General features: G+C 39.0%; 1 protein-coding gene across 7 annotated transcripts in view; it reads right to left on the bottom strand.

Moving 5' to 3' along the window:
• fryb (furry homolog b) overlaps nucleotides 1-22,485 on the bottom strand; it is a 67,244-nt gene extending 44,759 nt beyond the window's left edge. For 2 of the 7 annotated variants that reach the window (XR_014029312.1, XR_014029313.1), the window contains exons 1-3: nucleotides 22,178-22,485; nucleotides 10,123-10,313; nucleotides 439-492 (exon numbers count right to left, since the gene is read on the bottom strand). Coding sequence is in view for 5 of the 7 variants with exons in the window: in XM_081354960.1 (XP_081211086.1) it covers nucleotides 439-492; nucleotides 10,123-10,313; nucleotides 22,178-22,370 (438 nt within the window). In the remaining 2 variants the exon portion in view is untranslated. Of the gene's footprint in view, nucleotides 1-438; nucleotides 493-10,122; nucleotides 10,314-12,801; nucleotides 13,134-15,554; nucleotides 15,784-22,177 lie in introns of those variants that run through there. The other 5 variants (XM_081354960.1, XM_081354961.1, XM_081354962.1 and 2 more) reach the window with 3 other exon arrangements.
• Nucleotides 22,486-26,475: the final 3,990 nt, after the last annotated feature.

The raw sequence follows: 26,475 nt of genomic DNA, 5'->3' as shown, positions 1-26,475 counted from the left end.
GTGAATGTGGTCATACAGGCTGGGCTAAACCAAATAGAGGAAAGGAGTGGTGTCTGGGCAGAGCTGGCCTGGTATTCCCCCAACCACTGTGAGACGTTCAAGAACCCACACACATTCAGGCTACTTAAGAATTCAATACAGAAGGGTAAAGTCAGGACAGCACAGCACCAGCAACAGGAATGCTATTCTTAGGGTCTGACTAATGATGACTCAAAAAAAAATTGTCCATCAATAGAGAAGGGCCGGAAACACTGGATGGTATGGGAGCAGATCATTAATTCTTTGTCAGTCTTTTTCAACATTACTTTATCATTTCTGATTGTGGAAACAAAACAAAATCATGTCTCAAAGCCCTAATTGTTTAATTGTCAGTGTGTGTCTGGTAGAGTTAAAGTCTTAAATGTTAGGAAGGATGTGGAAAATGTTACTTAATCTCACCTGATCAAACTGCGGGTCTTCTCCTCTTTGTAGAGATTTGGTGAGGGGCTTTTCCTGCAGAACATCAAAAAGAACTTAAGAGGCATAGATCATTGGTTGCAGATTCCCAGCTGGAAAACAATCTTGCTTTTGTAGTGCATAAACTTGAAAAGCCCAGATTAAACATATAATCAAGACATAGGGGTGGGCGATATGACCAAAATCTTATATCTGTCACAGTCTTAGGCTGTATGAATGCATAAGCATTACGAATAAAGTAGTCTTTAATGATAACACATGGAGAGTTCAAAACAACGTAATACAATAGACGAGAACCGACAGGGGTCTGAACACAACAGGGAGCTTAAATACAAGATGAACACAATGACTGAAAGGTGTAAAACATTAGTAATCAGACACTAATAAGGAGAAAATCATTAACCAATGAAACCAGATCTAAATGTAGAGTAGACAAAACATTCCTGTCTTCACTGATCCACTACAATTTGCATATAGATCAAATGTGGACGATGCTGTATCTTTGGTTTTACATTCTGCACTTCAACATCTAGAGGGTAGGAATACGTATGTCAGGATGCTGTTTGTTGATTATAGCAGTGCCTTCAATACCATCAGACCTTCCATTTTAATATCTAAGCTGTTAGACTTGGGCCTCTGTACTTCCATCTGCAGGTGGATACAGGACTTTCTAACAGGCCGTTCTCAGACAGTTAGAGTAGGCACTACATACTCAGCCCCAATAGTGTTAAATACCGGAGGACCTCAAGGTTGCTGTCTTAGTCCTCTATTATATAGTCTGTATACCTATGATTGTATTGCAAAATATCCCACAAATAGTATTGGAAAATTTGCAGACGATACTACTGTACAGTGGTAGGACTCATTGACAGCAATAATGAAACTGCCTATAGGGATGAGGTGAGTAATTTGATCATGTGGTGCCGAAGAAATAATCTGTCCCTGAATGTGGGGAAAACTAAGGAGGTCATCATAGATTTTAGAAGAAATAAACCCACACATACACCGGTCTACATTAATAACTCTGCAGTTGAAATTGTTAATACTTTTAAGTTTTTAGGCATTCATATTTCAGACTCCCTTTCATGGTCTTTTCACATCACCTGTGCCATTAAGAATGCACACCAGAGGCTTTACTTCTTGAGGTGTCTTAAGAAATATGGTATGTCACTTAACATTTAAAAAATTGTTTACCGTTGTACAATTGAGAGTATACTGACAGGTAATATTACAGTGTGGTTTGGAAGGGCTACTTCAAGTGAATTGAATCTTCTGACAAAGGTGGTTAAAACTGCATCAAACATTATTGGGGTTCCACTGGAATCACTCCAGGACATTTATATGAAACGCAGCACTGGAAAGGCACTGAGTATTATACAGGATGTTAGTCATCTGGCACATAGTCTCTTTTCCCAACTCCCATCAGGGAGACGTTGGCAGAGCATCCCAACACGTACATCACGGTTTAGGGACAGTTTTTATCCACAGGCTGTAAGGCTACTGAACGATAGTGCAAGAGGATGGAGGGCTGAGGTTTGAGCGTATGTTTTAAAGGGAGGGAGGGGTCTTTGGAGGTAGGTGTGGAGCTGGTAAAGGTCAGGGACCAGGGGGATACCATGGTGGACCCGACAGTGAGAGGAGCCAGGGTGGAGCATTGACTGAATGGCTGGGTGGAACTCTGGGAACAGACTGGCGAAGGCAGAACCAGGGTGTATGGAGTATCTGGTGAAGCAGAGAGGCCAACGAACCAGGGCAACATCCACGGCCCGGAAGACCAAGGTGGAGCTGCTGGCTCACGGGTCTGAAGCGGAGACAGGGGCTCAGCAGACCGGGGCAACGATGGAGGGAGTGAGGACAGCGGAGAAGTCAGAGGGACAGAGAAACTGGGTGGAGCTGACGGGCTGACTGGCCGAGGTGGAGACATGGGCCTGGAGGCCTGAGGTGATGCAGGGAATCCTCATCATCGTGTCGAGCTGCACAGAGCTAGCAGCGGGGACAGAGCCGAGGAGCTGAACGATACTAGTGGAACCAGCGGAGTACTGGATGGAACCAGTGAAGGGGATGGGACCAGGAAGTTGAGTGGGAACACCGGAGCAAGAAGATTTCCGGATGGGACCGGGAGCATCCAGATAGCCGGACAGGACCGGGGGAAAAGGCAAAGACTCGAAGGTGGGGAATCAGGATGGAACTGGATCCATGGACCCACAGCTATCGTCGACTCCAGAAAGATCCAGGTAGATGGCTATGGCTCCTTTTCTGCCTCGTTGGTGTAAATGGGGAGTCGCCCTGCTGTAGCAACCACAACCAGTATTCCACCAGCGACCTCTGCTCACAGGTGATGAGACGACATAAGGATGGTAAGTCCATATTTCTTGTTCTGCTCATTTTGAGGACCCCTACCAAGACCCGCAGATTTTTACAGACTTCAAACTACATTCACCAAGTTCTACACAAAGTCCTTGAGTGTCTGATAAATATTTAGGCTAATTCTGATCAAGCATTCAGCTGCGAATAAAAATTTAGGACTTTCAGCTTTGTTGAACACATTATTACATTTTTCCTCTAAAATCAGTGTAGAAAATATTTTACAAAAACTTGTCTTGCTGTGAGCATTATCAAAGACTTCAACAATCCTTGAAGACTCTTTTGCAGATTATTGACGCTAAAACAACAGTAATCCTCTGAAATTCCTTCATTTGAACTAAACAGGACTAAACTTAATCTAAAGATGTCACATGGAGAACAGGCATGGGAAAGTGGGCCAAAGAGCCAAGAGAACAACTTTACTGGGGCTGGAACAGGAGGTCAAGTCAAGTGATTAACCCTATAACACGCAGACACACTCGTGGACACAGACACACGCTTTCAGACTGGAGAGGATTGACAGGGTCAGATGAAAGGGCAAAGGAGAGCAGAGATTCTACAAACAGGTTGATGTCTAGGTCATGGCTTGTGTTCTGCTTCTAAAGTTACTGATTTCTAGTTAAACTTTGTGTTCCTAGATATTAATCTGATGCAAAGTTCCTGTTGTGATCAATAAATTGAGAAATGTACATTAGGGCTGCTCGATTATGGCATCTGTTTTGTTTTTTGGTCAATATTGAAATAACGATTATTTAACATGATTATTGGTGGGCGATGTGATCACAGTCTTATTTCACGATATGAGCAATTTTAAATATCAGTGAAATTTCACAATTAATCCTTATTAAAGCTATTTAAGTTTTTCAGTCAAGATCAGTGAGTGATTTTCTTTTGTCATTTGTTGTTCGCTTATCATTAATGACAGACTGCAGCAGGTATATTAGGCTGCTGTCACTTTAAGAGCTAATGGACGGATCCAATATACTATTACACACGCGCTTTCTTTCTCAACTGTGTATGTTTACTTTGGACATAACCATTAAAGGGATAGTTCACCCAAAAATTTAAATTAGACCCTGATTTACTCACCCTGAAGCCAATAAGGTTAATAAAGGCCTTCTGAAGCGAAGCAATGCGTTCTTTTAAGAAAAATGTCCATATTTAAAACTTTATCAACTAAAATAACTAGCTTCCGGCAAACGGCTGTACGCAAGTCAACTTGTATGATGTAGAATGTAGGAGTAGCGTAAGCTTTGACGAATCTTGCGGTTCAAACAAACAGGGCTGGTTAACCGCGTTCGTCATTACGTTGTGCGTCAAGTTCAAGGGTTAGTCTTTTGCTGTAAATCGATGCATACGGCTGTCTGCCAGAAGCTAGTTATTTTAGACGATAAAGTTCTAAATATGGATATTTATATCGCTTCGCTTCAGAAGGCCTTTATTAACCCCTCGGAGCCGTTTGGGACACTTTTATGTTGGATATGATGCACTTCAAAAAAATGGTGCCCATTCACTCCCATTATAAAGCCTGGAAAAGCCAGGACATTTTTTTATATAACTCCAATTGTGTTTGTCTGCAAGAAGAATGTCATGTACACCTAGGATGGCTTCAGGGTGAGTAAATCATGGGCTAATTTTAATTTTTGGGTGAACTAAAGCATTTTGACATATTTGTGTGTAGGTCTGCGTTAAGGCATGTATCCGAAGCCCATTTGCTTATCCGCGTTCGGCTCTGACTCGAAGCACGCACACAGAAAGCCACCTGGGGAACAGTGTCTCTTTTGCGGCTTATTGCGCTTTTAACCCTCTGAGGTCGACAAACGCGCCGGCGCGTTTTGCTGGATTTTCTCCACATTGTAGCACTTTAAACTTAAATTTCTCCGTCATTTATGGTCATACAGAAAAAATAAATATAAAAAAAGAATCTGTGGTATTTCTACTTTTGTATGTGTCCACTTCCAATCAAATCAAAACATTGTGCTTTTGTAAAATAAGGAAAAAAAACAGTGTGTGCGTTCTGCCTCTCCGTCGCGGTGAACTTTTTTTCTTGAGCACGTCTATAAACTGAAACAAAACTCAGCGAATACTTGTTACACATTTATGAGCCATACACCTTTATAAACATTTAAGTGTGTACTTTTAAATGATCGGATTCAAAACGAAAACAAATATTCTCTGTTTAAGTAATTTGTATAAAACCAACAAGATTTCCAGCTTCTCAAACGCTTCCTAATTATTTTTAATTCGGCCACGCCCACTCGCGCAAAAGATATTCACATGCAAATCTCCACATGGAACGCGATCGCCCTCATTACCTCAACAACAAAACACTTCACTTCACTTTTCGTCGAGTTTGAAAGACGTGCCTGAGCTTACATTGGATTTACATCAGAAGAAGAAGAACGATATTTGAAGACAAGAAAGATAAGGTAAGAAATTCTTACATATTAGTTTGCTATTGTTGCATAAATTTCACATTGCAGTTGAACTGTTGCTAGATATATGGTGAATATTATAATATTTAGACCCGTGTTTACTGTTACTGTGTTTGTGGATATCTGCTCAAACGTAGATAGGCTATGTATATGGTAGGCCTAACCATAATGTTTTATATTTGATCGCAATCGCGTTTTAATGTATCATATTTTTGATCGCGATCGCGTTTTAATGTATCATATTTTTGATCGCGATCGCGTTTGAATGTATCATATTTTGGAAAAGCAAAACGCTCCAAACGGCTTCATGTTTTTACTATTATCTCATTTCATATTATCATAACGAATGGAAACATTTGAAGTAACATGATAATCAATATATTTTTCTCTAGCTTAGTTGTTACTGAAATCTTTTTGAAAATATATATAGGCTGCTATATTGTTATTATTTTATGCAGCACTGCGCATAGCCTATACCTACAAGGCACAACAAACCTGGTGTTCATTATATATTGTTGGAAACATTTGTGTGAGTGTGTGTGTGTATTCTGTGAATTTTAAAAAGCAACTTTAACAAGAAAAATCTAAAATGTATTCCCAAAATCGTGCAGGCCTTTCTCTTGATATCAGTATGTTCACTTTTTTTTTTTTCAGGGCCCAGATGCCACTGAGTCCTGCTGACTTCAACATTCACAGTACATGTCTCTGTACATGAACATGGTAAAGTGAAAATCAAACACCTTAGAAAATGAAAGGTATGTACAATGTTTTTAGGAATGGCACAAAGGTCTCTTTCTTCAATAAGTGCTTTTTTGTTGTGTATCTTTAGATTATGTTGTGTTGTAAATAAATCCAAACAATTTTAAAAGCCATTCTTTTTTAAATCTCCTCATTCTTTGTGCAAGGTTGGTCAGAATGATGGGCCCTGATAAGCTCCTAATAGGGCCATTAGGGAGGTTCTTTGTCTTTCTCAGGTGTGGAAAGCTTTCATATTAATGAGGTGATCCGCCCCTTCGCATATTGCTTTCTAACACAAAACACGTCGTAAAATTTTTAAATCAATATATTGTCTTCTCTGAATGAGCAGTCAGGGTGATTCTCACATCGTTTTGGAGCAAATATTCTAGGCTACGTGATACAATTTTCAAAAGTCTTGTGAAGAAATAATCAGTATGGGTTTCATGACCTTATTTCAGTGAGAATTTATTTTTGTATTTTCACAAACCACGCATAAATGTCATTATCTCAAAACTACAAACTTTTACATACATGCTGCTGATATATTATTGTAGCAGAGTTTGTGCTGAATACAGTGTAATTAGACTTTAGCCATGAAAATGTCACAAGTAACAGAAATAACCACAAATGTCAGAGCATGTCAGAACACCTCCAGGGCCCAGAAAACAGCTCAGACCTCAGAGGGTTAATATATAGTAGACTGCATTATACAACAGTAGACTGCATTTACTAAACTGAATGTAAATTAATGTAAATGAGGTAAATAAGTTTTCTGCAAGGTCTGATGATTTTGATTTCTCTGCCTCTCTCTCATGATCTGTTTTATAATCTCTTGTACAGAGTGGTGATGTGGACTGTAGTCCAGCAATTATTATTAATGAAAATGAGGTTAGTCAGCAATTAAAGTGCCTTAAAACCAACAAAGCAGCAGGCCCTGATGGTATTCACCCACGTACTTTGAAAGTCTGTGCTGATCAGTTGTGCGCAGTTCTTCATTAAATTTTTTCTTTGTCCTTGTCTTCATCAAAAATACCTGAAATGTGGAAGACATCGTGTCTTCTTCCTATTCCAAAACATGGTAATGTGGGTCGTAGTTTAAATAATTTGAGACCCATTGCTTTGACATCACATATAATGAAATGTTTTGAAAGGATTATCCTTGGTCATCTGGGTACAGTTGTCAGTTTTTCAAGATCCATTACAATTTGCATATCGAAAAAATGTGGGAGTAGATGATGCCATACTTTTTATGTTGCATAATATTTATAATAATTTGGAAAAAAACACCAGTTCTGTTAGGATTATGTTTATTGATTTTTCTAGTGCTTTTAATACAATTCAACCACATGTTTTAGCCGATAAATTGCTGCATTGTAACCTTCATAGTACAACTATTATGTGGGTATTGGATTATCTTCTCGACCCCAGTTTGTTAGGCTGGGTGATACAATGTCTGACATTATTTTAACTAAAACAGGAGCCCCCCAATGCACAGTTTTATCATCCTTTCTTTTTTCATTGTATAGTGCTGACTATAGGCACACTCAGACATCAGACAAGTTTTCAGACGATACCGCCCTTGTGGGTTTAATTAATCAAGGTAATGGCGTGGACTATAGAAGAGAGGTTGAATTATTTGATACTTGGTGTGATGAAAATTTCCTAAAATTGAATGTGGAGAAGACTAAGGAGTTGGTCATTGATTTTAGAAAAAAAAACAAAAAGTGATATTACTAGTGATAATTAAAGGTCAGAAAATAGAGATTGTTCAGTCTTATAAATATCTTGGTGTCCATTTGGACAGTAAATTAAACTGGAAGAAGAATAGTGAGGCTATTTTTAAGAAGGCACAATCAAGACTATTATTTTTGAGGAAGTTGAGTTCTATTGGTGTCAGTAGGAAGCTTCTTTATGTTTTTTATCAGGGAATCATGATTAGTGTTTTGTTTTATGCAGTGCTCTGTTGGGGATGTAATATCACTGTAGATGATAAAAATAGGATTAATAAATTGATTAGAAAGGCTGGCCCGGTTATTGGCCTTAATCCTGATTCACTTGAGGTCATTGTGGAGAAGAGAACAAGGGCAAAATTAAAAATTATTCTGTTACAAAGGTCATCCACTACACTGTATCTTTAGTGGACTTAAAAGCTCATTTAGTGGAAGATTAGTAATGCCTCAGTGTTCTACAGAGTGATTTAGAAGGTCTTTTATTCCTACTGCAGTTAGGTTTTTTAATGAAGTTGTGCAATTTTTGTATACTGATTGTTTTTGTTTTTATTGTTTATTTGTCTATTTGTGGTGTTTGTAATGTGCAATGGTGGCAAATGAGTTTCCCCTTACAGGGATTAATGAAGTTTTCTAATCTAAAATTTCACAACACTCACTTATTTGGCTGTTTGGATGTTAAGTTTGGACTTAAAAGAAAGCGCACCGCTGTGAAGAAAAGGAAGGTGGAATGCGGCAGTGGCACAATAATTGTTTTACCTCGATTATCTTGTTTTCATGATCGTTGGAAGTCAAAATCGAAAATCAATTACGATTAATCACACAGCCATACTGTACATTACTGGAAGTTGACTGGAAAATGCACTTTAAAAACTCAGCACCTCAACCGTGATGACATTTATTCGCTTAAAGCACACACCGTTTGGGTGCGGTATGCATTTAGAGATGGGGGTGCTGAGAGCTTTGACTGCCTCTCATACAGAATAGGCGAAACCCATTCCTGTCCACTTAAATCCACACTCCAGCATAATGGAATTACAATGATTCAGGGAGACCAGGCAACCTGAGCCACTGCAGAAAAAATAGACACAGTATCTTACGGCTATTAGTGCAGTTTGAAGATATATTGTGAAGTATTACTGTTCGATGCCTGCCAGCTAAAGCAATTACAAATGAAAGCCATTGCAGGGTCATTAATATATTGTGTGCTAGGGCTGTTAGATATCTCTCCTCCACTGTCTAACTGATTTAGACAGCATACTGTATACTTCCTGTTTTTCCAGACTACTCAACATACCAGAGAATCAGCTAAAACAAGGCATAAAAAACCTCAAACCCAACTGTGACTTCTGGCAACTTCTTATAATATTGGCTAGATCAGGGGTATTCAATTAAAGTTCCAAGACATATAGTCTCAATATTTCCTTCCCAGCGGAGTTCCGGACTGGAACAGCTATCCATTTCCATCGAGGCAGCCGTAGTACTTTTGAAAAAAAAAAAAAACTAAACACTCAAATTATTCATCAAAGATGAAAATCTTGGGCCCAGAGAGCCAAACCAGTGATGTCTAAGAATTTTTACCAAAAAAGTATTTATTTCTCCCAACTGGATGTGAATATAAAAAGGTTAGATCAGTTTCATGTTTCAACAGGCAATTTTTTTTATTTATTTTTTTATCTTACATTTAGACACCTTTGTGTATGGCACATAGAAATTCTAACACAGTTTATTATGAAATGCCTTTTATATGCTGATTAATAATGCTAAATATATGAAAAAAACCGTCATGTTAACTTGTCTCAAACTTGGTTTAGTTAAACGGTCAGAGTCATCTGTATGACAGATAAAAATATATGTATTTGTAAGATATAAATATTTGTATTAGCTGCACTCTCGTTTTCTGCAGTGTTTTAGCGAAAGTATCTATTTTGCTGCTCACCTAGTTTCTGCTACTGTTGTAAAAATAACCACGTCATTTGCAGCTCTTAATGTGGTACTTTACGTTGTTAGAGAGGGAGAGAGAGAAGCAACGTGCACGGAGCAGAAAGGGCTTGAAAGAAGCACCTTTGTCTCTTGATAAAAATATTATAGATAAAACTCCGAAAGATCATTACCATAAACAACCCCGAGTACTTGTGGTGTGAACCACTGTGTTGTTTTGATGCGCTTCTCACTTTAATCTGTAGAAACGGTAAAATGGCGCAATTATGTCGCGCGATCAACCACTTGAATAATACTGGACAAGATGTTATTTACTTGCATTTGAGGTCTTGTGTCTTAGATTATCTGCATGTAAAGGCTTTCAAAAATTAGATCCCAGTAGATGTTAAACTTTTTCTTGTCTGAAAAATGTCTGATAAATATAAAAAAATAGAACTTTTTTTATAAAAAAAACAACTTACCAGTGGTTCTGCCATGATGATGCGTATTTTGCGTTCAGACAGGGTGGTGAAGTTGGCGAATAGGCTTTTGAGGACATACTCGCCCGGTTTGCTCTCGGGGTCCACAGTAACCGGCATGGTGGCAACAGGACCTTTCCTCTCACCCGGAGCGCAGCTCACTTGGGGGAGGGGGCGCTTTCCTACGGGGGATGCTGGGAACGCACAAAAAATATAGGATTAGTTTATTATGGATCTTATTAGTAGCTCAATTGTTGTGAGCTCAATTGTTGTGTTGTCCGCTCTCCAGAACATTCTCATTCACGGTTCCATGCTGGTGGAATGATCTCCCCACCCTCATCCGGAATGCAGAATCCCTGACAACATTCAAAAGACAACTTAAAACTCATCTCTTCCGTGAGCACTTAACCTCTTGAAAAAAATAATAATAATAATAATAATAATAATAATAATAATAATAATTCTTTAATTTTCCCTTAATCCTCCCTTGTCTGGTTTATGCTACTCTAAGCATTGCCTGCACTTTGTATTTTGAGCACTTCTTGCATTGTTTTTACCTCTTCATGATGACTCGCTTAATTTAGTCTTTTTGGATAAAAGCGTCTGCTAAATGTAAATGTAAATGTGATAATTATTCTATATGACTCGGTGCGCTGTGCACAAGCTCTGACGTGTGGTGCTGGTGAAATGAGTTTAAATCCAGCTTGGGTCATTTTCTGATCCCACACAGAGGCAAAAGTGTCTGACCAATCAAATGCATTGAGATGGAATGGTCTCATCAGATTAGCAAATTAAAAAATGTGACAGATATACTGACAGGTATGAAAAATTAAAGGAGAACTCGGCAACTCTAGCGAACTCTAGTCACTTCTTCGCTGATTTTCCCTTTTGTTGTCGCATGTTTTCCCCACGAGCTCCCCCTACAGCTGTGGTGGGGCGTATATTTCACAACACAGTCGTAAAAAACTCACTTGCGGCGGCCTCCTCCCCTTCTCTACCGCTGCTCATGTGCGTTTGTTTTGATCGGAGCAAGCCAACTGTATCGCGTGGAGCTATGTCTATCGAGGTGGGTAATCTGGTAATACATCATACATGCGTGTGTGTTTATGTCGAATTGCCGTAAAGCGATTTGTGTTTCGCGCTCGTTCTCGTTCTCGCTTTCGCTTCTCACGAGACTTCCAATTTCTATCTTGCCGGGACGGTAGTGAACAAGTTGCAAGGTTGGTTTTCCGCCTGGGAACGCTGGGGGGAGCGGGGAAAGTCACCAATATCACCAGAACAGGTTGTTTAACCATCCAAATGATTTCTAGACAGTTTTATTAAGTTAAAAAAGCTACCAAGTTCTCCTTTAAGAGTGGTGCTGTCAAAGGCCCGAGACTATGCCTTGAGAGCACCATCTCACAGTCGGCCAGGGCTAGAGCAGCTGGTGTTTTCATTTTTGGCAAGACCATGTCATCACTCCCAAAGGAGGGAGGGGGTCAGCCGGCTGGCCGGGGCCGGGGGAGCCCACGTCATGTGGCTGCAGGGGCTTCTAGCATGTGCTCCTCTTAGAATAGACCCCTGCAACATCACAAGTCACAAGCAGCAAAACGCATGGCAAAATATAATCTTCCTAACAGCAATATGAGCAGTTTAAAGAGACTAGCAGTCACTTAAAATTAGGCAATTACCTTAAAATGATGATTGCCTAACCAGTTTTATTAGAGTTAGAGATTAAAGCTGTAAAAACCTTTTAAAGTGGTTTCTCATGCACATGCTTTTGCTCATTTAAAACTAAAGCAATCTATGTAAAAACACTGATGCATTGCTGCTGCTGCTGCAATAACAACAAACAAGCAGCATCAAAGAAGACACAAAATCAGTATTACACTTTTTCTTCTTTAATCTTAAATGTCATCTAGATTTTTCAGGGTTTTTTTGAAGAATAAGTGAATTATGTACATGCAAAACTTGTTGCACAGCAACAAAATATTACAGTGATGTAGATGTTGTCAAATCGTTTTTACTGAATGCAGTTGTGGTTTCTATGATATTCTGGTGTTAATACATATGCATATATATAGTTCTGAGAAATACAACCCTATGCTCCAAATAAGTAATGGACTGCAATAAGTAACATCAAGCTGATGTTTTGTGAACTAAATTTCCTCTCGCAGACCACAGTACCTAAATAGTTTAAACTTCACACCATGTTAATGGGAGTTCATGACCTGACACCAGGGTTTCACTGCTCAGGTCAACAGTAGAACATTTGAATGACAGCTAAATCAGTATGCTAAATGACATGAGATACAAACTAGACAGAAAACCCCAATATTTAGCAGCTGTTAAATCATTATCAAACAATACTAAAACAGACGTCAGTTGCAAATTTATTCATTTTCGATTTGAAATTGCTACATATGGTTGGCTTGACAGTCATCTGGAGACGGAATTAACGTCAACGTTATTTATGGACAAACAGCAGATATCAGTTGACACCTCCGAAGTTTCTGTCGAGCCTGAGCAGTTCAAACTGAATGAGGAGGGGAGCTGCTGGAAAGGAATTGTAAAATATTTGGTTCACTACTTTAGCCTTGAACACACTACAAGGAATCCACAGAATGCAACCTCCTTACAGCAAGCGTAGAGAACAAGAACAACACCCACGCACCCACAGATCTTTCGCTCAGTGGCACCTACCAAGGCCCTTGATGAAGCTGATGACGCTGGCCCGACTCCACCGCACGGGAGAAAGCTCCATGGTGCGGCCACGTTAGTTCCAGTAATCCGACACAAAACTAGCCCTTTACCACCACCAGACCTCCATACTTCCCATTTGTTTTCCCGTCCTGTCTTTGTGGACCTGCACCATGCTGGGCAGCCCTATCAAACAGCCATGAACTTGGGATAGCTGGGCTTTGCTCTTGGAGTTATGGGAGTTGGAGAACGCAAGTTAAAGGAACACACCCTTCCTGTGTATAGCTCTTCATAGGCTTTTGACAGAAGCAAGCCCTAACTGAGGAGAAGGTCAAGCTGGAATTTTAGCAAAGCCAAGAGAGAGAGAGTGAGAGAAGAGAAATAGAGAGAGGGTGGGAGGGGACTATTTGGTGCTATATTTAACCTCAGCACTGACACACACCATTCTAACACATTCATTCCTTTATATTGGGAGCATACATGAATGATCATGAAACATGCATACATACAAGATTTAATAATTATAAAAAGCATTGCATTCTAAAAAAGCATTACAATGCCCTTTATGATATCATAATCGGTGCTATGATTACATCATAATACCAATTATGATATGCATTGTGACATCGTAATACCCATTATGACATCATAATGCCATTTATGACGGCATTACTGGATTTCACTGAAATTCATTACGACACATTGCAGTGAAATCCAATCATGATATCACAATGTTTCCAGTGAAATCCATTGATGCCATCCTAATGCTATCCTAACACTGGATTTCAATGCAGTAAATGTTGGGAACAAAGTGACATCACTGGATTTCACTCCAATGTGTCACAATGAATTCCAGTTATGATGTCATAATTGCATTGTGATGTCATTCACTTCATTACAGTGAAGTCCAGTGATAATGTCATAAATTGCATTATAATATTGTTCACTGGATTTCACTGCATTATGATGATGGCATTCACTGCATTCCAGTAAAATTAAGTGAGATCCAGTAATGATGGACATAATGGACATTGTGATAACATAACTTCCAGTAAAAACATCATAATGTCCATTATAACAGCATCATTGGGTGGATATTATGACATAACAAATGCACAACAAGCTGCACGGAAAAACATTCAGTGGAACCAGTTTAATTTGAGTCACTTATGAACTGTCTCTTTCTGTCCAAAAAGACCCAAAAAGCATTATAAACAAATGAGAACATTCCCAGATTTAGAGGGACAAATTTAGCAAAGGAAACACAGATGCAGAAACACAGAAACTACAGCAAAGTATATAAACATAATTTTGAATCAGTGCAAGGCAAGCCCAAACACACTAGGCTACCTTCTGTATAATGATGAAAGTGATTGCTCGGAAATACAGTATGATGTAGTAATCGCACTCACTCTTCATAATGAGTGTGCATTAAAAGGAAGCAGCAAACAGCACTTTATTTATCAATATAATCATAGACTCCCTCTCTCCATATATCTATTTTTCTTTATCTAGCCTTGATTATTTGTTGCTCCATCTCATCCCAATCATCAGTTTATACACAAGCTAATTCACAGCAGGTTGGCCTTATAAAAAAGGGTTGATCTGACAGAAAAGACAGGGCATCTGGAAAGCGTAACAAGTGATAGGGAATGAAAGTGGTGGTTTAGGGAGAAAGAGAGCATGCAGAAAAAGAGATCAGGGGGACTGGAAAGAGATTTGAGTGGATTTGCTTGAGTGAGTTAGCAGACTGTTATCAGGCCACCTGTTCTACTTCACAGGGATCGAGCAGCACGTCTAAAACACATGGGAACAAATTAACAGCCACTGTACAGCAACACAGCTCCTTAGTACAAGAAAAAAGCTTTATCACCTTTAGCTGAAAGTTTTACCACTGTTGGCGATGCAAGTTAGAGATCCCTCCAAAACAAACACACTAGCAGCACAGAACAGTGACTTAACATCTCAGAACTTAAAATAAGTTTAATAATCAATGAATCAAATAAACAGATGAATCAATGACCAAAATAGTTGTTAAATAAAGCTGTAGGTCCATTTAATCTAAACTACTAACTAGTATATGAAGTTATTCGGGTACATTACGTTCTCCATTTCTCGGCTCGCTTATCTAAAAAAAAAACACAACCCATTTCCACTCAGCCTTTGCATAAGATGAGTGATCTGAAGCATCATTCTTACATCATCAGAGATTTACGATGTCACAGTCACCATCATCATTTTCATATACATCATCGGTGAATAACCTTGACATTGTGCACACTCACACACAGTGATGTTTGTACACTGAGAGGTACTGACACGCTCAAACACTGCACATGATAAAAACCAACAACAGCACAAATCCTCCTGATCCCGTCACGAGCCCCTTTGGTCTGCAGTCATTACATAACGCAACCTCTCCATCCAAACACTAATGAACCGGACACACGCACATCATAAAGTAGCATCCTAAGTGCATCTACAAGTGTGTATACTGGACAACTGAAGTCAATAATCTCGTTCAAAAGCAGGATGTAAACATCCCAGAGAGAACTGAACAATTTAGCCTGAGTCTCCTGATAGAGTTGACATGAAACGGATCGGGTTTAAATCTCATCACTGGCACTAAGGGATATAAAACTTGTCTTCAGCATATCATAAACAACTCTGTCCTACACAAGGGTCAGCACACAAACGCAGCTGCATCTCACGAGGATGTAGAACATTGCGTGTGTGTGCGCTGAGTTGGTACTCACTGCTGCCCCAGGATTTCAGCAGAGACTTGATGCTGATCTCAAAAAAGCCTGAGTCCTGCTGGCTGGCCATGGCTGGTTAGCAGCCTCAGTCGCTGTAGCGACACAGAGATGAGAGTCCAGGCAAAGAGAGCTGGTGGAGTGATGCAGAGAGAGAGAGAAAGGCCGCTTTACAGCGCCATACGCTGCAGCACTGCCTTTCCCTACGTGTCCTGTGTCAGCTCTGAGCACCAACTGTTCTCTCTCCTCTCCTCTCTCTTTCCTGCCCCCTCCCTCCATCAAACTCCCTCATCAGCCGCTCTCTCTCTCGCTCTGCATTAAGAGGATTGGCTCCCAGAGAGAATGAGAGAGAGAGAGAGAGAGAGAGAGAGAGAGAGAGAGAGAGAGAGAGAGAGAGAGAGAGAGAGAGAGAGAGAGAGAGAGAGAGAGAGAGAGAGAGAGAGTGAGAGAAAGAGAGAGAGAGAGAGAGCGAGCGCTGCTGTTTGTGTTGTCCAGTCTCCCTTAAAGGACATTAAGAAAAAAGGGAGGGGGGGATGGGATTTTTGGTTTGTTTGTTTACCGCAGTATTCCCTGAGCAGATCGGTTCAACCGTACCTCAACGCCCTTGTTTGCCATCCTGACAATTTACTAAAATGTAAACGTGTTCTCGGTAGGATGACACTGCAGTTGATTTGTGGATATGTTCATTCTCAATGTCTTTCAGCAAATCAGCTTACAATGTACAGCCAATGTATCTGGCTGCCATAAAAACAACACACACTTCTCTATTGCACACAGTAGTTTAATATTAGAATATTAATAATAAGTACTTTAATTTTATATGCGCAATTACATTTTATAGCAGGTGGTGGAGGGCAAGAGCCTGTCACTCACAGATCATGTGATCCTGTGTGTTCACTGTGCATGAGAAGATGACAAGCGAGTATGGGAATGGGATTACATCGTCACACCATCTGCTGGCTGACATGCAGAACTGCAGCAATACAACGGAAGATCATTCAAGGCACATGAGCTGTGGGTTTCTAAAGCAAACATGTGGTTGAATACTGCACTGCTGAGCATTTCAGTTGACTCATGTTGAAGGTGTAACAGTTAACATGATGACATCTTCGTCTTCTCTGTCTGTTAGGCTTTTTAAAATTCCCATGATGGTGCCTCAGGAGGACAAAGGGCAATATGCTTCAAAATCAAAACTAGTCAACATTATACACCAGAATCGAATTGATTCACACCTTTTGCTTTTCACATTTAAAAGAAGAAAAGAGAGACAAAGAAGAGGGAGGGGACTAGAGCTGTATTCAAACCTGTAGAGCTGGTCTGATCATTTCTAAACATTCTGTGCAGAAACAGCAAATGTATGGCCAGAGATTCCTATGAAATGGCTTCAATGTACACATCTACAAGTGTACAGCTGTACTTACAAGAATATAGAGAAAAGAATTTGTATAAGGGATAATTAAGGTATGTAATGGAACATACCTGAAATGTTTTTTTTTTTTTTTTTAACCAGAACATTCCATTAAATTTTAATATTAAAACAGAGCAAGTGCTTAATACACACATACATATAACCTTTATGGTCGTTTTTGGGTCTCTTTTGCTCACCAAGGCTGATTTGGAGCTCAAGAAACTTTTCTTATTATCAAAGTTGAAACTGATTTATATTTTTTGGAGGATTCTTACTGTCACTTTTGATCCATTTAACTCATCCTTGCTGAATAAAAGTTTCAATTCCTTTAAAAAAAAAATACCCCCACAGTTTTGGACGGTAGTGTATGATTAGCAGAATTCAACAAAAGCATCTTTTTTTCAAAACATGCTCTGAGAATTGAACAAGCAAAGCACTGTGTTGCGTTAATGGTTGATACACATCAGTAAAGGAATGTGATGCTAATATCTCAGAGGTTCCCTCACAGCAGAGAGAACATAAGTGCTTTGGAAAAATGAAAGTAAATAGTTTCCATGTGAAAGCAGTTACCAAACATGTTCTCCTCTATGCCCTCTAAATTATTGTTTTTCTTTTGTTGTCTTTTGCCCTGCCTATATTAAGACGTTGACAGAAACAAGCAAAAAAAAAAAAAAAAAAAAAAAAAAAAAAAACGAAATATGAGGAACTGTAATAGTAATGCTTACCTTAGCAAACATACAGTATGTTTACACCAAATTAACAATTTTGGAAGGAGCGGTGTGCTGTATATGAACACTTGATTGACAGAGCATGTAATTACTGCACTGTCTCATAGCTTTCAGCTAAAGGACTGGAAGAAGATCATTCACATTCTGTCACATCCGAATAAATGTGAAACAGAGTAACTGATCTGTATTCTGTGAGATGTGTTACCAAATTAGGCAATTGTCTGCATTATATAATGAAATTAAGCAGCCCAATGATGGAAATTAAATATGCATAATAGATTTAAATTGCTTAAAAAATGTATGCTTTATTTTAGTGCTACTCATTGCATGACAGCTGCAGCTCGCTTAATATGCAGAGAGCCAAAAAACGTCCCATGAGTCATGACAAAGCTCTGGTAAACACTGCTAGTATTTATAAACAGAAAAGTGGTGAAACAAATCAGTGCAAAATGAATTGTGTTTGCACTGAAAAAGTTAATGTGCTGAATTGAGGAGTGTCTGGGTCTCTTGAGGGTTTTACTGCTACTGTGGACTGTGGAGTCGTCCCAGCTGACACTGAGCTCTCCCAGCTGCCCCGGGCACATCTCCACAGCAACTGGGGTCACACCCACCACTTCCACCACACAGAAACGCTCTCACGGTTTCATCTAGTGAGCTGCTTCAAACGAATCACTTAACAGTACAGCTTACTGTCCAACTGAAAAAATAAACCATCACAAAATACAACTTTTAAAGTGTTTTCCGTTTACATCATTTTCTGGAATACGTTTTAATGGTATAATTTAAGGATTAGTTCACATAAAAACGAAAAAATTGTTATCAATTACTGTAAACCGTTACAAACCTGTAAACCGTTTGTTCATGTTCGAAACACAAATGAACAGATTTCTGTCCCTCCATTGAGTCCAGGCAACTACCACTTTGTAGATTCAAAAAGTTCATAAAACTAATACACATGAATCGAGCGGTTTAGACCAAATTTTCGACCGGTTTATATGATGAACAGATTGAATTTAGGCTTTTATTCACATATAAATACTAATCTGCAAACAAACAGAAGATTGAAGCTTGAAGCGCAAGAACAAATCTTAAATCTGTTCATCATATAAAGCGATCGTGTCTCTTCAGAAAATTTGGACTAAACCACTCAATTCATATGGATTAGCTTTATGATCTATTTATGCACTTTTTGAAGCGTCATAGTAGTTGCATGAACTGTCAATGGATGGACAGAAATCGCTCACATTTCATTTACAACATGTTAATTTGTGTTTTGAAGATGTCGTTCCAAACGTTTTACGGGTTTGGAACGACATAAGTGTGAGTAATTGCTGACAGAATTTTCATTTTTGGGTGAACTATCCCTTTAAATTGTAATAATCAAAACTGCAAACATCTATTTAATTCATAAAACTTTTAAATTTTAACAATAATAGTGCCCAAAATGTTTTTTTTTTATTCTGTGTCTGTTCTTTTATGATTAAATACAAATGTATTATCAAAAACATTAAATTTAATATTCACAGACACTAGTTCATATCAACGTTTAATTACTTGTACAGTCCTACTTTTGATGTATTAATCCAAATTTTGCCCAATTTCGTGACATTCCATGTTACACTGTAAAATCCATTTTTATGACTAGATTCCGCGATTCTGTCCACATTTTCCACATTGCATTTACATCATAGGGCCATACCTGAACCCCATTGACTTTCATTGTATGGACAAAATATTCTGCTGAATTGATATTTAAACATTCTAAAATTGTAAAACGTGTTTGGCAAGCCAAACAAAGAGAGCTATTACAGAAGCCACCCAGGACAATTATGTATGTCCATGTCTGCAGGTACAAGCTGAAATCAACACAGCTGCTTAAAATAGATTGTATTAATAATGAAGAGTAATTAAATGCTGAGGCATGTGTTTATTTTGCTGCGTTACTCATGTTAGGCATCAACTGATGACGTTCATAGCAAACTGTTCAGGTTTTTATTCTCTGTTACGAGAGCTTCACAGCAGTCAAGCATGGATTATCTTTACAAGAAACCCCCAGAATTCCAGGCATTCAGAGCACCAGGCGGTCTCTGCCAGCTGTTAAGACTCTGGCACAGGGATCACTGACTCATAACTACTCAGTGACCAGGATCCTGTTAACATGATCCTAGTTCAGTGTCAGTACTGGCGAGCACACTGGCTTCTAAAACCCATGATCTAATTGGGCTGTTTCCAATAAAAGTCAATGACGGGTCAAGATGCTAAAATTAAATAAGGAAAACCGAGAGAGACTCCTTCAAATGCTACTTGCGGAAATTCTTCAAAACAAATCTTTGGGTTTAGATCAACATGAGGGTGAAGGTGAATAAATGAAATTGACATTAATTGCTGTACAGGATTCAGGATTCTTAAGCAATCTAACCAAAACTTTGTTTTCAGCTGTTTTTTTCCTCTTCAGACAACCATCGGTGAGGCTTCTGTGAGGGTTCACAGTCTTTCAGGCATCCAACACACCTGTTCAGTACAGCTCTGAAAAACCAATCATGGGAGACACATGTGCCCACTCAGCAGAAACCCCTAATATAATCCCTTAGCCTTGGAGAGGAAAGGACAAGAGAATATAGCAAAACACAAGACATCATTACCACACTTCACACCACAGATCAAACCTTTGAAACAACCAAATTGTTTATTATACTACTAAACCTATCCACTTTCCCTCCAAAGTCTCTCTCTTCTCTCTCACTCTGGTTCTTTGTTTTAAAGGGATAATTCACCCCAAAATGAATTTTTTGTCATCACTTACTCACCCTCAAGTTGTTCCAAACCTGTATGAGTTTCTTTCTTCTGTTGAACACAAAAGAAGATATTTTGAAGAATGTTGGTAATTAAACAGCTGAAAGTAGCCATTGACTTCCATTGTATTTTTTCCTACTATGGAAGTCAATGGCTACTGTCAACTGTTTAATTACAACATTCTTTATAATATCTTTTGTTTTGAGCAGAAGAAAGAAACTCATACAGGTTTGGAACAACTTGAGGGTGAGTACGTTTTTATCCCTTAAAATCCTTTGTTTTATGTTTCAAATATATGCTGTTCTTTTGAACTTTCTATTCATCAAAGAATCCTGAAAAAAAGTATAGACCTAATGGTTTCTACAAAAATATTAGCAGCACAACTCTTTTCAACATTGATATTAAGAAATGTTTCTTGAGCACCACATCAGCATATTAGAATGATTTCTGAAGGCTCATTAAAAGATAATAAAATGGAAACCAGTTACACTAACTGTAAAAAACATATGTTGCCATTTATTTTTACATCGTATTTTTTTCAAATTGGAATAAAATTTCACAATATTACTGTTTTTAATATTGTTTGCATTTTTGATTAACAAAATAGAGCCCTGGAGACCATGAAAGACTTTTTTATTTAAAACACCAAACTTTTGAATGATAGTGTGTCACTATTTTTTTCCTCTATTGTCTACAACCAATGTTTTGGATACTGCCCTCATAAAAAACACAATCAGTGGTAAAACATTCACTAACATCTCAAACATTCTGGACCTACAAACCACATCTGCATCATTACTTGAAGAACTGCATTTTGAAAATAAAAATAAAAAGATCTGACCAAACATTTAAAAAAAAAATCTAATGTGTCTAAATAAAAATTTGAATTTGACATTTCCCCAGAAGTGTGAACAAAATCACTTTAACTTAAAATTGATTAGACAAACACATCTGTATCTTTGTGATCTTTTTCTTTGCCTTTTCCTCTATACTGTATGTTGGCTTTGCTTAAGGACCATCCCAGTTGTGGTTCCGGATGATTTGAGACGCTGGTTTAACTAAGGTCTAATTAAAACCCAAAATGATCTCTTTCCTGATGTTGATGCTATCTCTCATCACTCACATCCACCCTTCCCCCTATTCCATCATCGCTCACGTAGACACGGTTGACTCGCAAGATTTGGGTCCCAACTGAAGCCAAGGTCTTGTCAACCCTTGGGAACCTCTTTTTCTTTGTCTACAACTACAAATCAAACTCCACAATGAAACGGGGTGGAGGTAACATTTTATGGCTTCTCAAAACCTGACTCAATAACGTGAAAAGAAAATTAAATACGATATCACCAATATCAGCCACAAGTTTCAACTAAATTCCCCGCCCACTAAATGATCTCTAGCTGAAGGCTACCAGAAGTCAGTCTTACGACACATCATGACATCATAGCGTTGTGTCACAGTTTCACACGATGAGCTATACCACTGAGACAAATTGCAGGCTATCAACTGGATGACTAAGAAAAAATACCAGAAACACAAGTTTGATGTCCTGTGTGTGAGGTAAAGATGGGAGTCTACGCCTTGGCTGGACATAAAAGAAAAATCTAATTAAATCGCACACTATGAAGGATGACTTGCGTGTCATAACACATCAAGACATTAAAGACAGCGGCACTACCAAAGCAAAACCTGAGCAGTACCTTCTTTGATGATGGTGGGTCTTTTTCTCGGCTGGATCTTCCTAAACTTCCCTTTAAAGTCTGCTGGAGTGAACATATGCATGGAGAGACTAGCCATCTGGACCAAAACAATCCCATCCTGGCACTGAGTTTCGCATGGGTTCGGTTTACCATCCACCACAACTCCGGCACTGTTGACATCCTCCACTGACATATCCGACACGGATGACAAAGAGAGGGACTGCTTTCACCTGCTCAGGATCAGCATGGATACGGATCTCCAGAGAAGTTCCTCTCAGTTCTGTCTGACACTTCTTTGTCCCTCTTTCCTCTGTACATGAGCTTTAAAGTGTGAATTAAATAAGAGAGGGATGAGTGCTAAAGCTCTCTGTCTGCTCTCACTGGTCCAGGCTGTTTAGCCAGTTGCAGTAACACGCCTGAATAGGGCAGGTGTTGAATTACTCAAGACGGACACGCCTCTTTTGTGTGAGAGAGGGTGGAGATTTTGAAAGTAAAGGAGGAGAGATGGGGCAAGTGAAAAGTGTGACTGTATACAGTGTTTATTTTAGAGTGCTTTAAAAACACTGCCAATTGGGAATAGAAAGCAACCTATCAAAATGACTTGCTTCTGGTTTATATTAACTTGTTTTATGTTTTGCATCCAAGGTATTTTCAAAATGGTCGTCAAGGCATCATGTCCCCCGAGTTTGATTCCCAAATGCTATGTGCTCACAAAACAAACACATCATTTTATAGGTTGGTTTTTATAAGTCAGAGGGAATGGACAAATGTGGAGTCCTTGGGTTAGGGTGTTTATTTGGACCACCTTTTAATGCCATTAAGCTAACAAATAGCCGCACTGTTCACTGACCTGCAGGCGTTGCTGGTTTTATGGAGTAAACTTTTTGAAGGCCAACATGGAACAACTACCTTATTCTGTCTCTCTCTCCAAGTGGCCTTGGCTGAAAGTGCTGATGAAAAAGAGCGGAAAAGAAACAGAGAGACTGACCACTCCTTCGAGAGAACACAAAACAGCCCTTTTGTTCAATAAACAACATTTTGATGCAAATCCAAAAAGGGTCAGCGTCTCTTCCCAAGGGCCGCCTCAGCCATCTCAGAGCTGCAGAACTGAAGGCTACTCTGTCTTTACGCCTGCAAAAAATATAGTGTTTTTTTTTTAAGTCAAGCACAGACTGGCTGTATGAACAATGTCATCTGAATGTACAATGATATATGACCTGGACTCACCCAAATGTTTATGTTTGAATGTATGAACTCTAAAAACACAAGTGAAGAAGAAAACACACATAAACTCACATTAAGGGCCACAAGTTCACACAAAAAAAGTATTTAAAGTCCCACTGTAGTCAATAATTTTATCCCTTAAAACTCATCTTTGATCACCATATGTACATATTTAAATGTTTTTCCTGTGAAAAAAAATGCGTCGTGCCTTAAAATAGCTTGAATGCAACTCTACCCTCTTGCTTCATTTAGTATACGTGGAACCATGAATATGCTAATTAGCCCCGCCTCCACTCACGCCAGCTCACAGATTCACTCGGCCAACATACTGAGGTAAAAGCTGCACAATGCTATCGCTTTTTACACTGTTGAACACATAACGATAATTAATATGATTAGCCTTTTGCTTCACTATGTTATCAAACAGCTAATAATTGCTAATGTTGCTAATGTTACACAAACCATGTTCCCGTTCGCCATGTCAGTCTGCCTTCTAACAATCATTAGAAATGCTTTAAACAATTCAGAATGTCAGTGGAGAAAGGCATAGGCTATAGTTCATCATAACATCGTAATATACATCATACACCCGCTATATTGCTAAATCTACCCGATTTTTCATATCAACAAAAAAATATACCGGGATAACCTGGCATCTTTTGAGACTCCCCTGCTAGTTCGCTTTTAATGATATGCTAAAGCCCGCCAGCATGTTGACGTGATTGGTTACAAGGTAGTTTGTGACGTTTGAAACACCAGCGATTTCAAACCGCGTTTTGGAGACTGTCTTTTTTTCACATCAGTTTTCAGGAGAAAATACTCAGCAATGGTGTTGACTTATGAATTTGCACATGGTTTGTCTTAAAGGGGTCATATAATGGTACATGCACTTTTACAAGTTGATTGTACTGAAATGTGTGTTGGCAGTGCCTGTACACAACCATCATAAAATGATAAAAATCCATCCAGTGGTTTTTTTTTTATCATCTTATATGTTTCCCCCTCTCCTGAATCAAGCTGTTCGATTTTGTGACATCACAAAATCGACGCCCCTCCCACAATGGTTGATTGACAGCAGCGTTTCAACACAGACCCGCCCTCGCGCCATCGTAAGCGAGCTGTCAATCATAGCCCGCGCAAACCGGTGCGTTCATTGCTGATAGCTGGAGCAATGAGTACAATGGCGTCTAAGCGATTGTGGTGTTCTTGGGTGTAATGGTAATAACGAACACAGCAGTCATTTTGATGTTCCTAAATTCGTACAGCTGAAGACGCAGTGGCTGAGTTTGTTTTCGAAGGGAATTCCCCGCGATCAACGTCATTGCTTTCATGTTTGCGTGAATCATTTCACCAGACTGCTTTACAAACGAGGGTCACTATAAAGCTGGTTTTGCTAAGAAGCTGCTCCTGAAAAAAGGATCGGTAAGTTACCAACTATTCGTGTTCCTGCTGCACCTCCAGAAGAAGTGAGCGAGTGTAACGTTTTATTGACCTTTATATTAATCTTTATATTAATCTTTGCAAATCGCTTGCTGCATGCTTCACGATGAATGCGGCTATTTTTACACTCGGGGTACATTATGGCATGTTTTCTATGTATGACATTCTCAATATTATAATCCCATGTTTATAATAAACAACGCGTTATGGTTATTGTGTTAAATTGTGTTACAAACGGTGTACGCACAGAACAGAGGGGCGGGGTGAGCAAAGCTCATTATCATTTAAAGACACATGCACTCAAACGGCGTGCTGAAAACAGAGCTGTTTTTGACCAGGTAAAATTAGTGTTTTCTTACAATACTAATGAGAATTTTTAATTAAAGTATATTACAAACTTTTAATTTAGACCCTAAAGAATCATATTAGCTTGTACAAAAATGACATTATATGACCACTTTAAAGCACATAAAAAAAACACCCCACAGACATATAAACAACATTAAAAACTTGATTTTCACCACAGGGGGACTGTGGAATGGGGGGAAAAACGCAAGGTTATTAAAAGTTGAACTGATTTTTTGGTTTGTTTTTAGAAGGCTGTGTCATATGCGAGACACTGCAAAAGACGCAAGACGCGAGCTCAGCAGATATACGCGTCCGTCTAGCGTATGTTTACATGGAAAACCAATGGAAAAGTAGCGCATTAGAATGGAAAAACGCGTTCTGAATGGTCCCTAAGGCCATGCAAGCATGAAAACTCATCATCCCATCCTTTAAAAATGTGTCATCTTTATATAACAGATAAAAATACAAAGAACCCTGCAAATACCACTGGCCTACCCGAAAATAGCGCACCTAATTGGTGCAGCCTAATTACTGGAGATAACCTAGAATTCCAGACTGTGCGCACACACAATCGTGATCACCACATCAAGGCAGGGTTTGTTTTTATGTAATCACCAGTGATCTTCAGATATCACATTCCTCAGATGGCAGTTAGGACTGGTCTGCCACGAGAGTGACGCCACATGGACACGCGGTCCAGAAAGAAAGGCATTCTGAGACACTGTCAAGTGACTTCATGAAGCGAAATGTCAATATTTACATAAATGTTCATATTTCGACAAGTTCGGCAAATGACTTTGAGGCGTCCACTGGCTCTTCATCTCAAGGGCACTTTGAAATGCTCTTTTATTGATCTCTCTCTCAACAATTTATGCATTAGCAGAGTCATGTTTCAAAAGCTCTTCAGTTAAAAAGCCCTTTAAAGAAAAGTGGAACTGTGATTTAGAAACTGTGAAAATGGCATGGAAAGCTTGGTGGAAGATCTAAAGAGAGTCAGAAACACAAAACAGAGATTTTTAAGAGGTGTTTTGGATTCAACTGTGAAAACTAGAAAAGAGGAGTGGATATAGCAAGTTCTCATTACAAACATTTCTATCAAGAATTGTGAGGGAAATGAAGTGTGAGGCTGCCCTCTAGAGTTTAGTAGACGTACAGTTCATGAGTTTATCTCAAACTAGTTTTATTTAACTTAAAATATGCTATCCAAATAACTTCAACCAAAGCTAATGTTAAGAAGCAACATTTCAGCAAAAAATATTGTCCCTTCTAGATTATAATTTTATTTA

The sequence above is a fragment of the Scardinius erythrophthalmus genome (assembly GCF_964197995.2).
Source record: "Scardinius erythrophthalmus genome assembly, chromosome: 23".
NCBI classification, from domain to species: Eukaryota; Metazoa; Chordata; class Actinopteri; order Cypriniformes; family Leuciscidae; genus Scardinius; species Scardinius erythrophthalmus.
The sequence above is the reverse complement of the archived record's forward strand: the minus strand, read 5'-3'. Positions and strand labels throughout refer to the sequence as shown.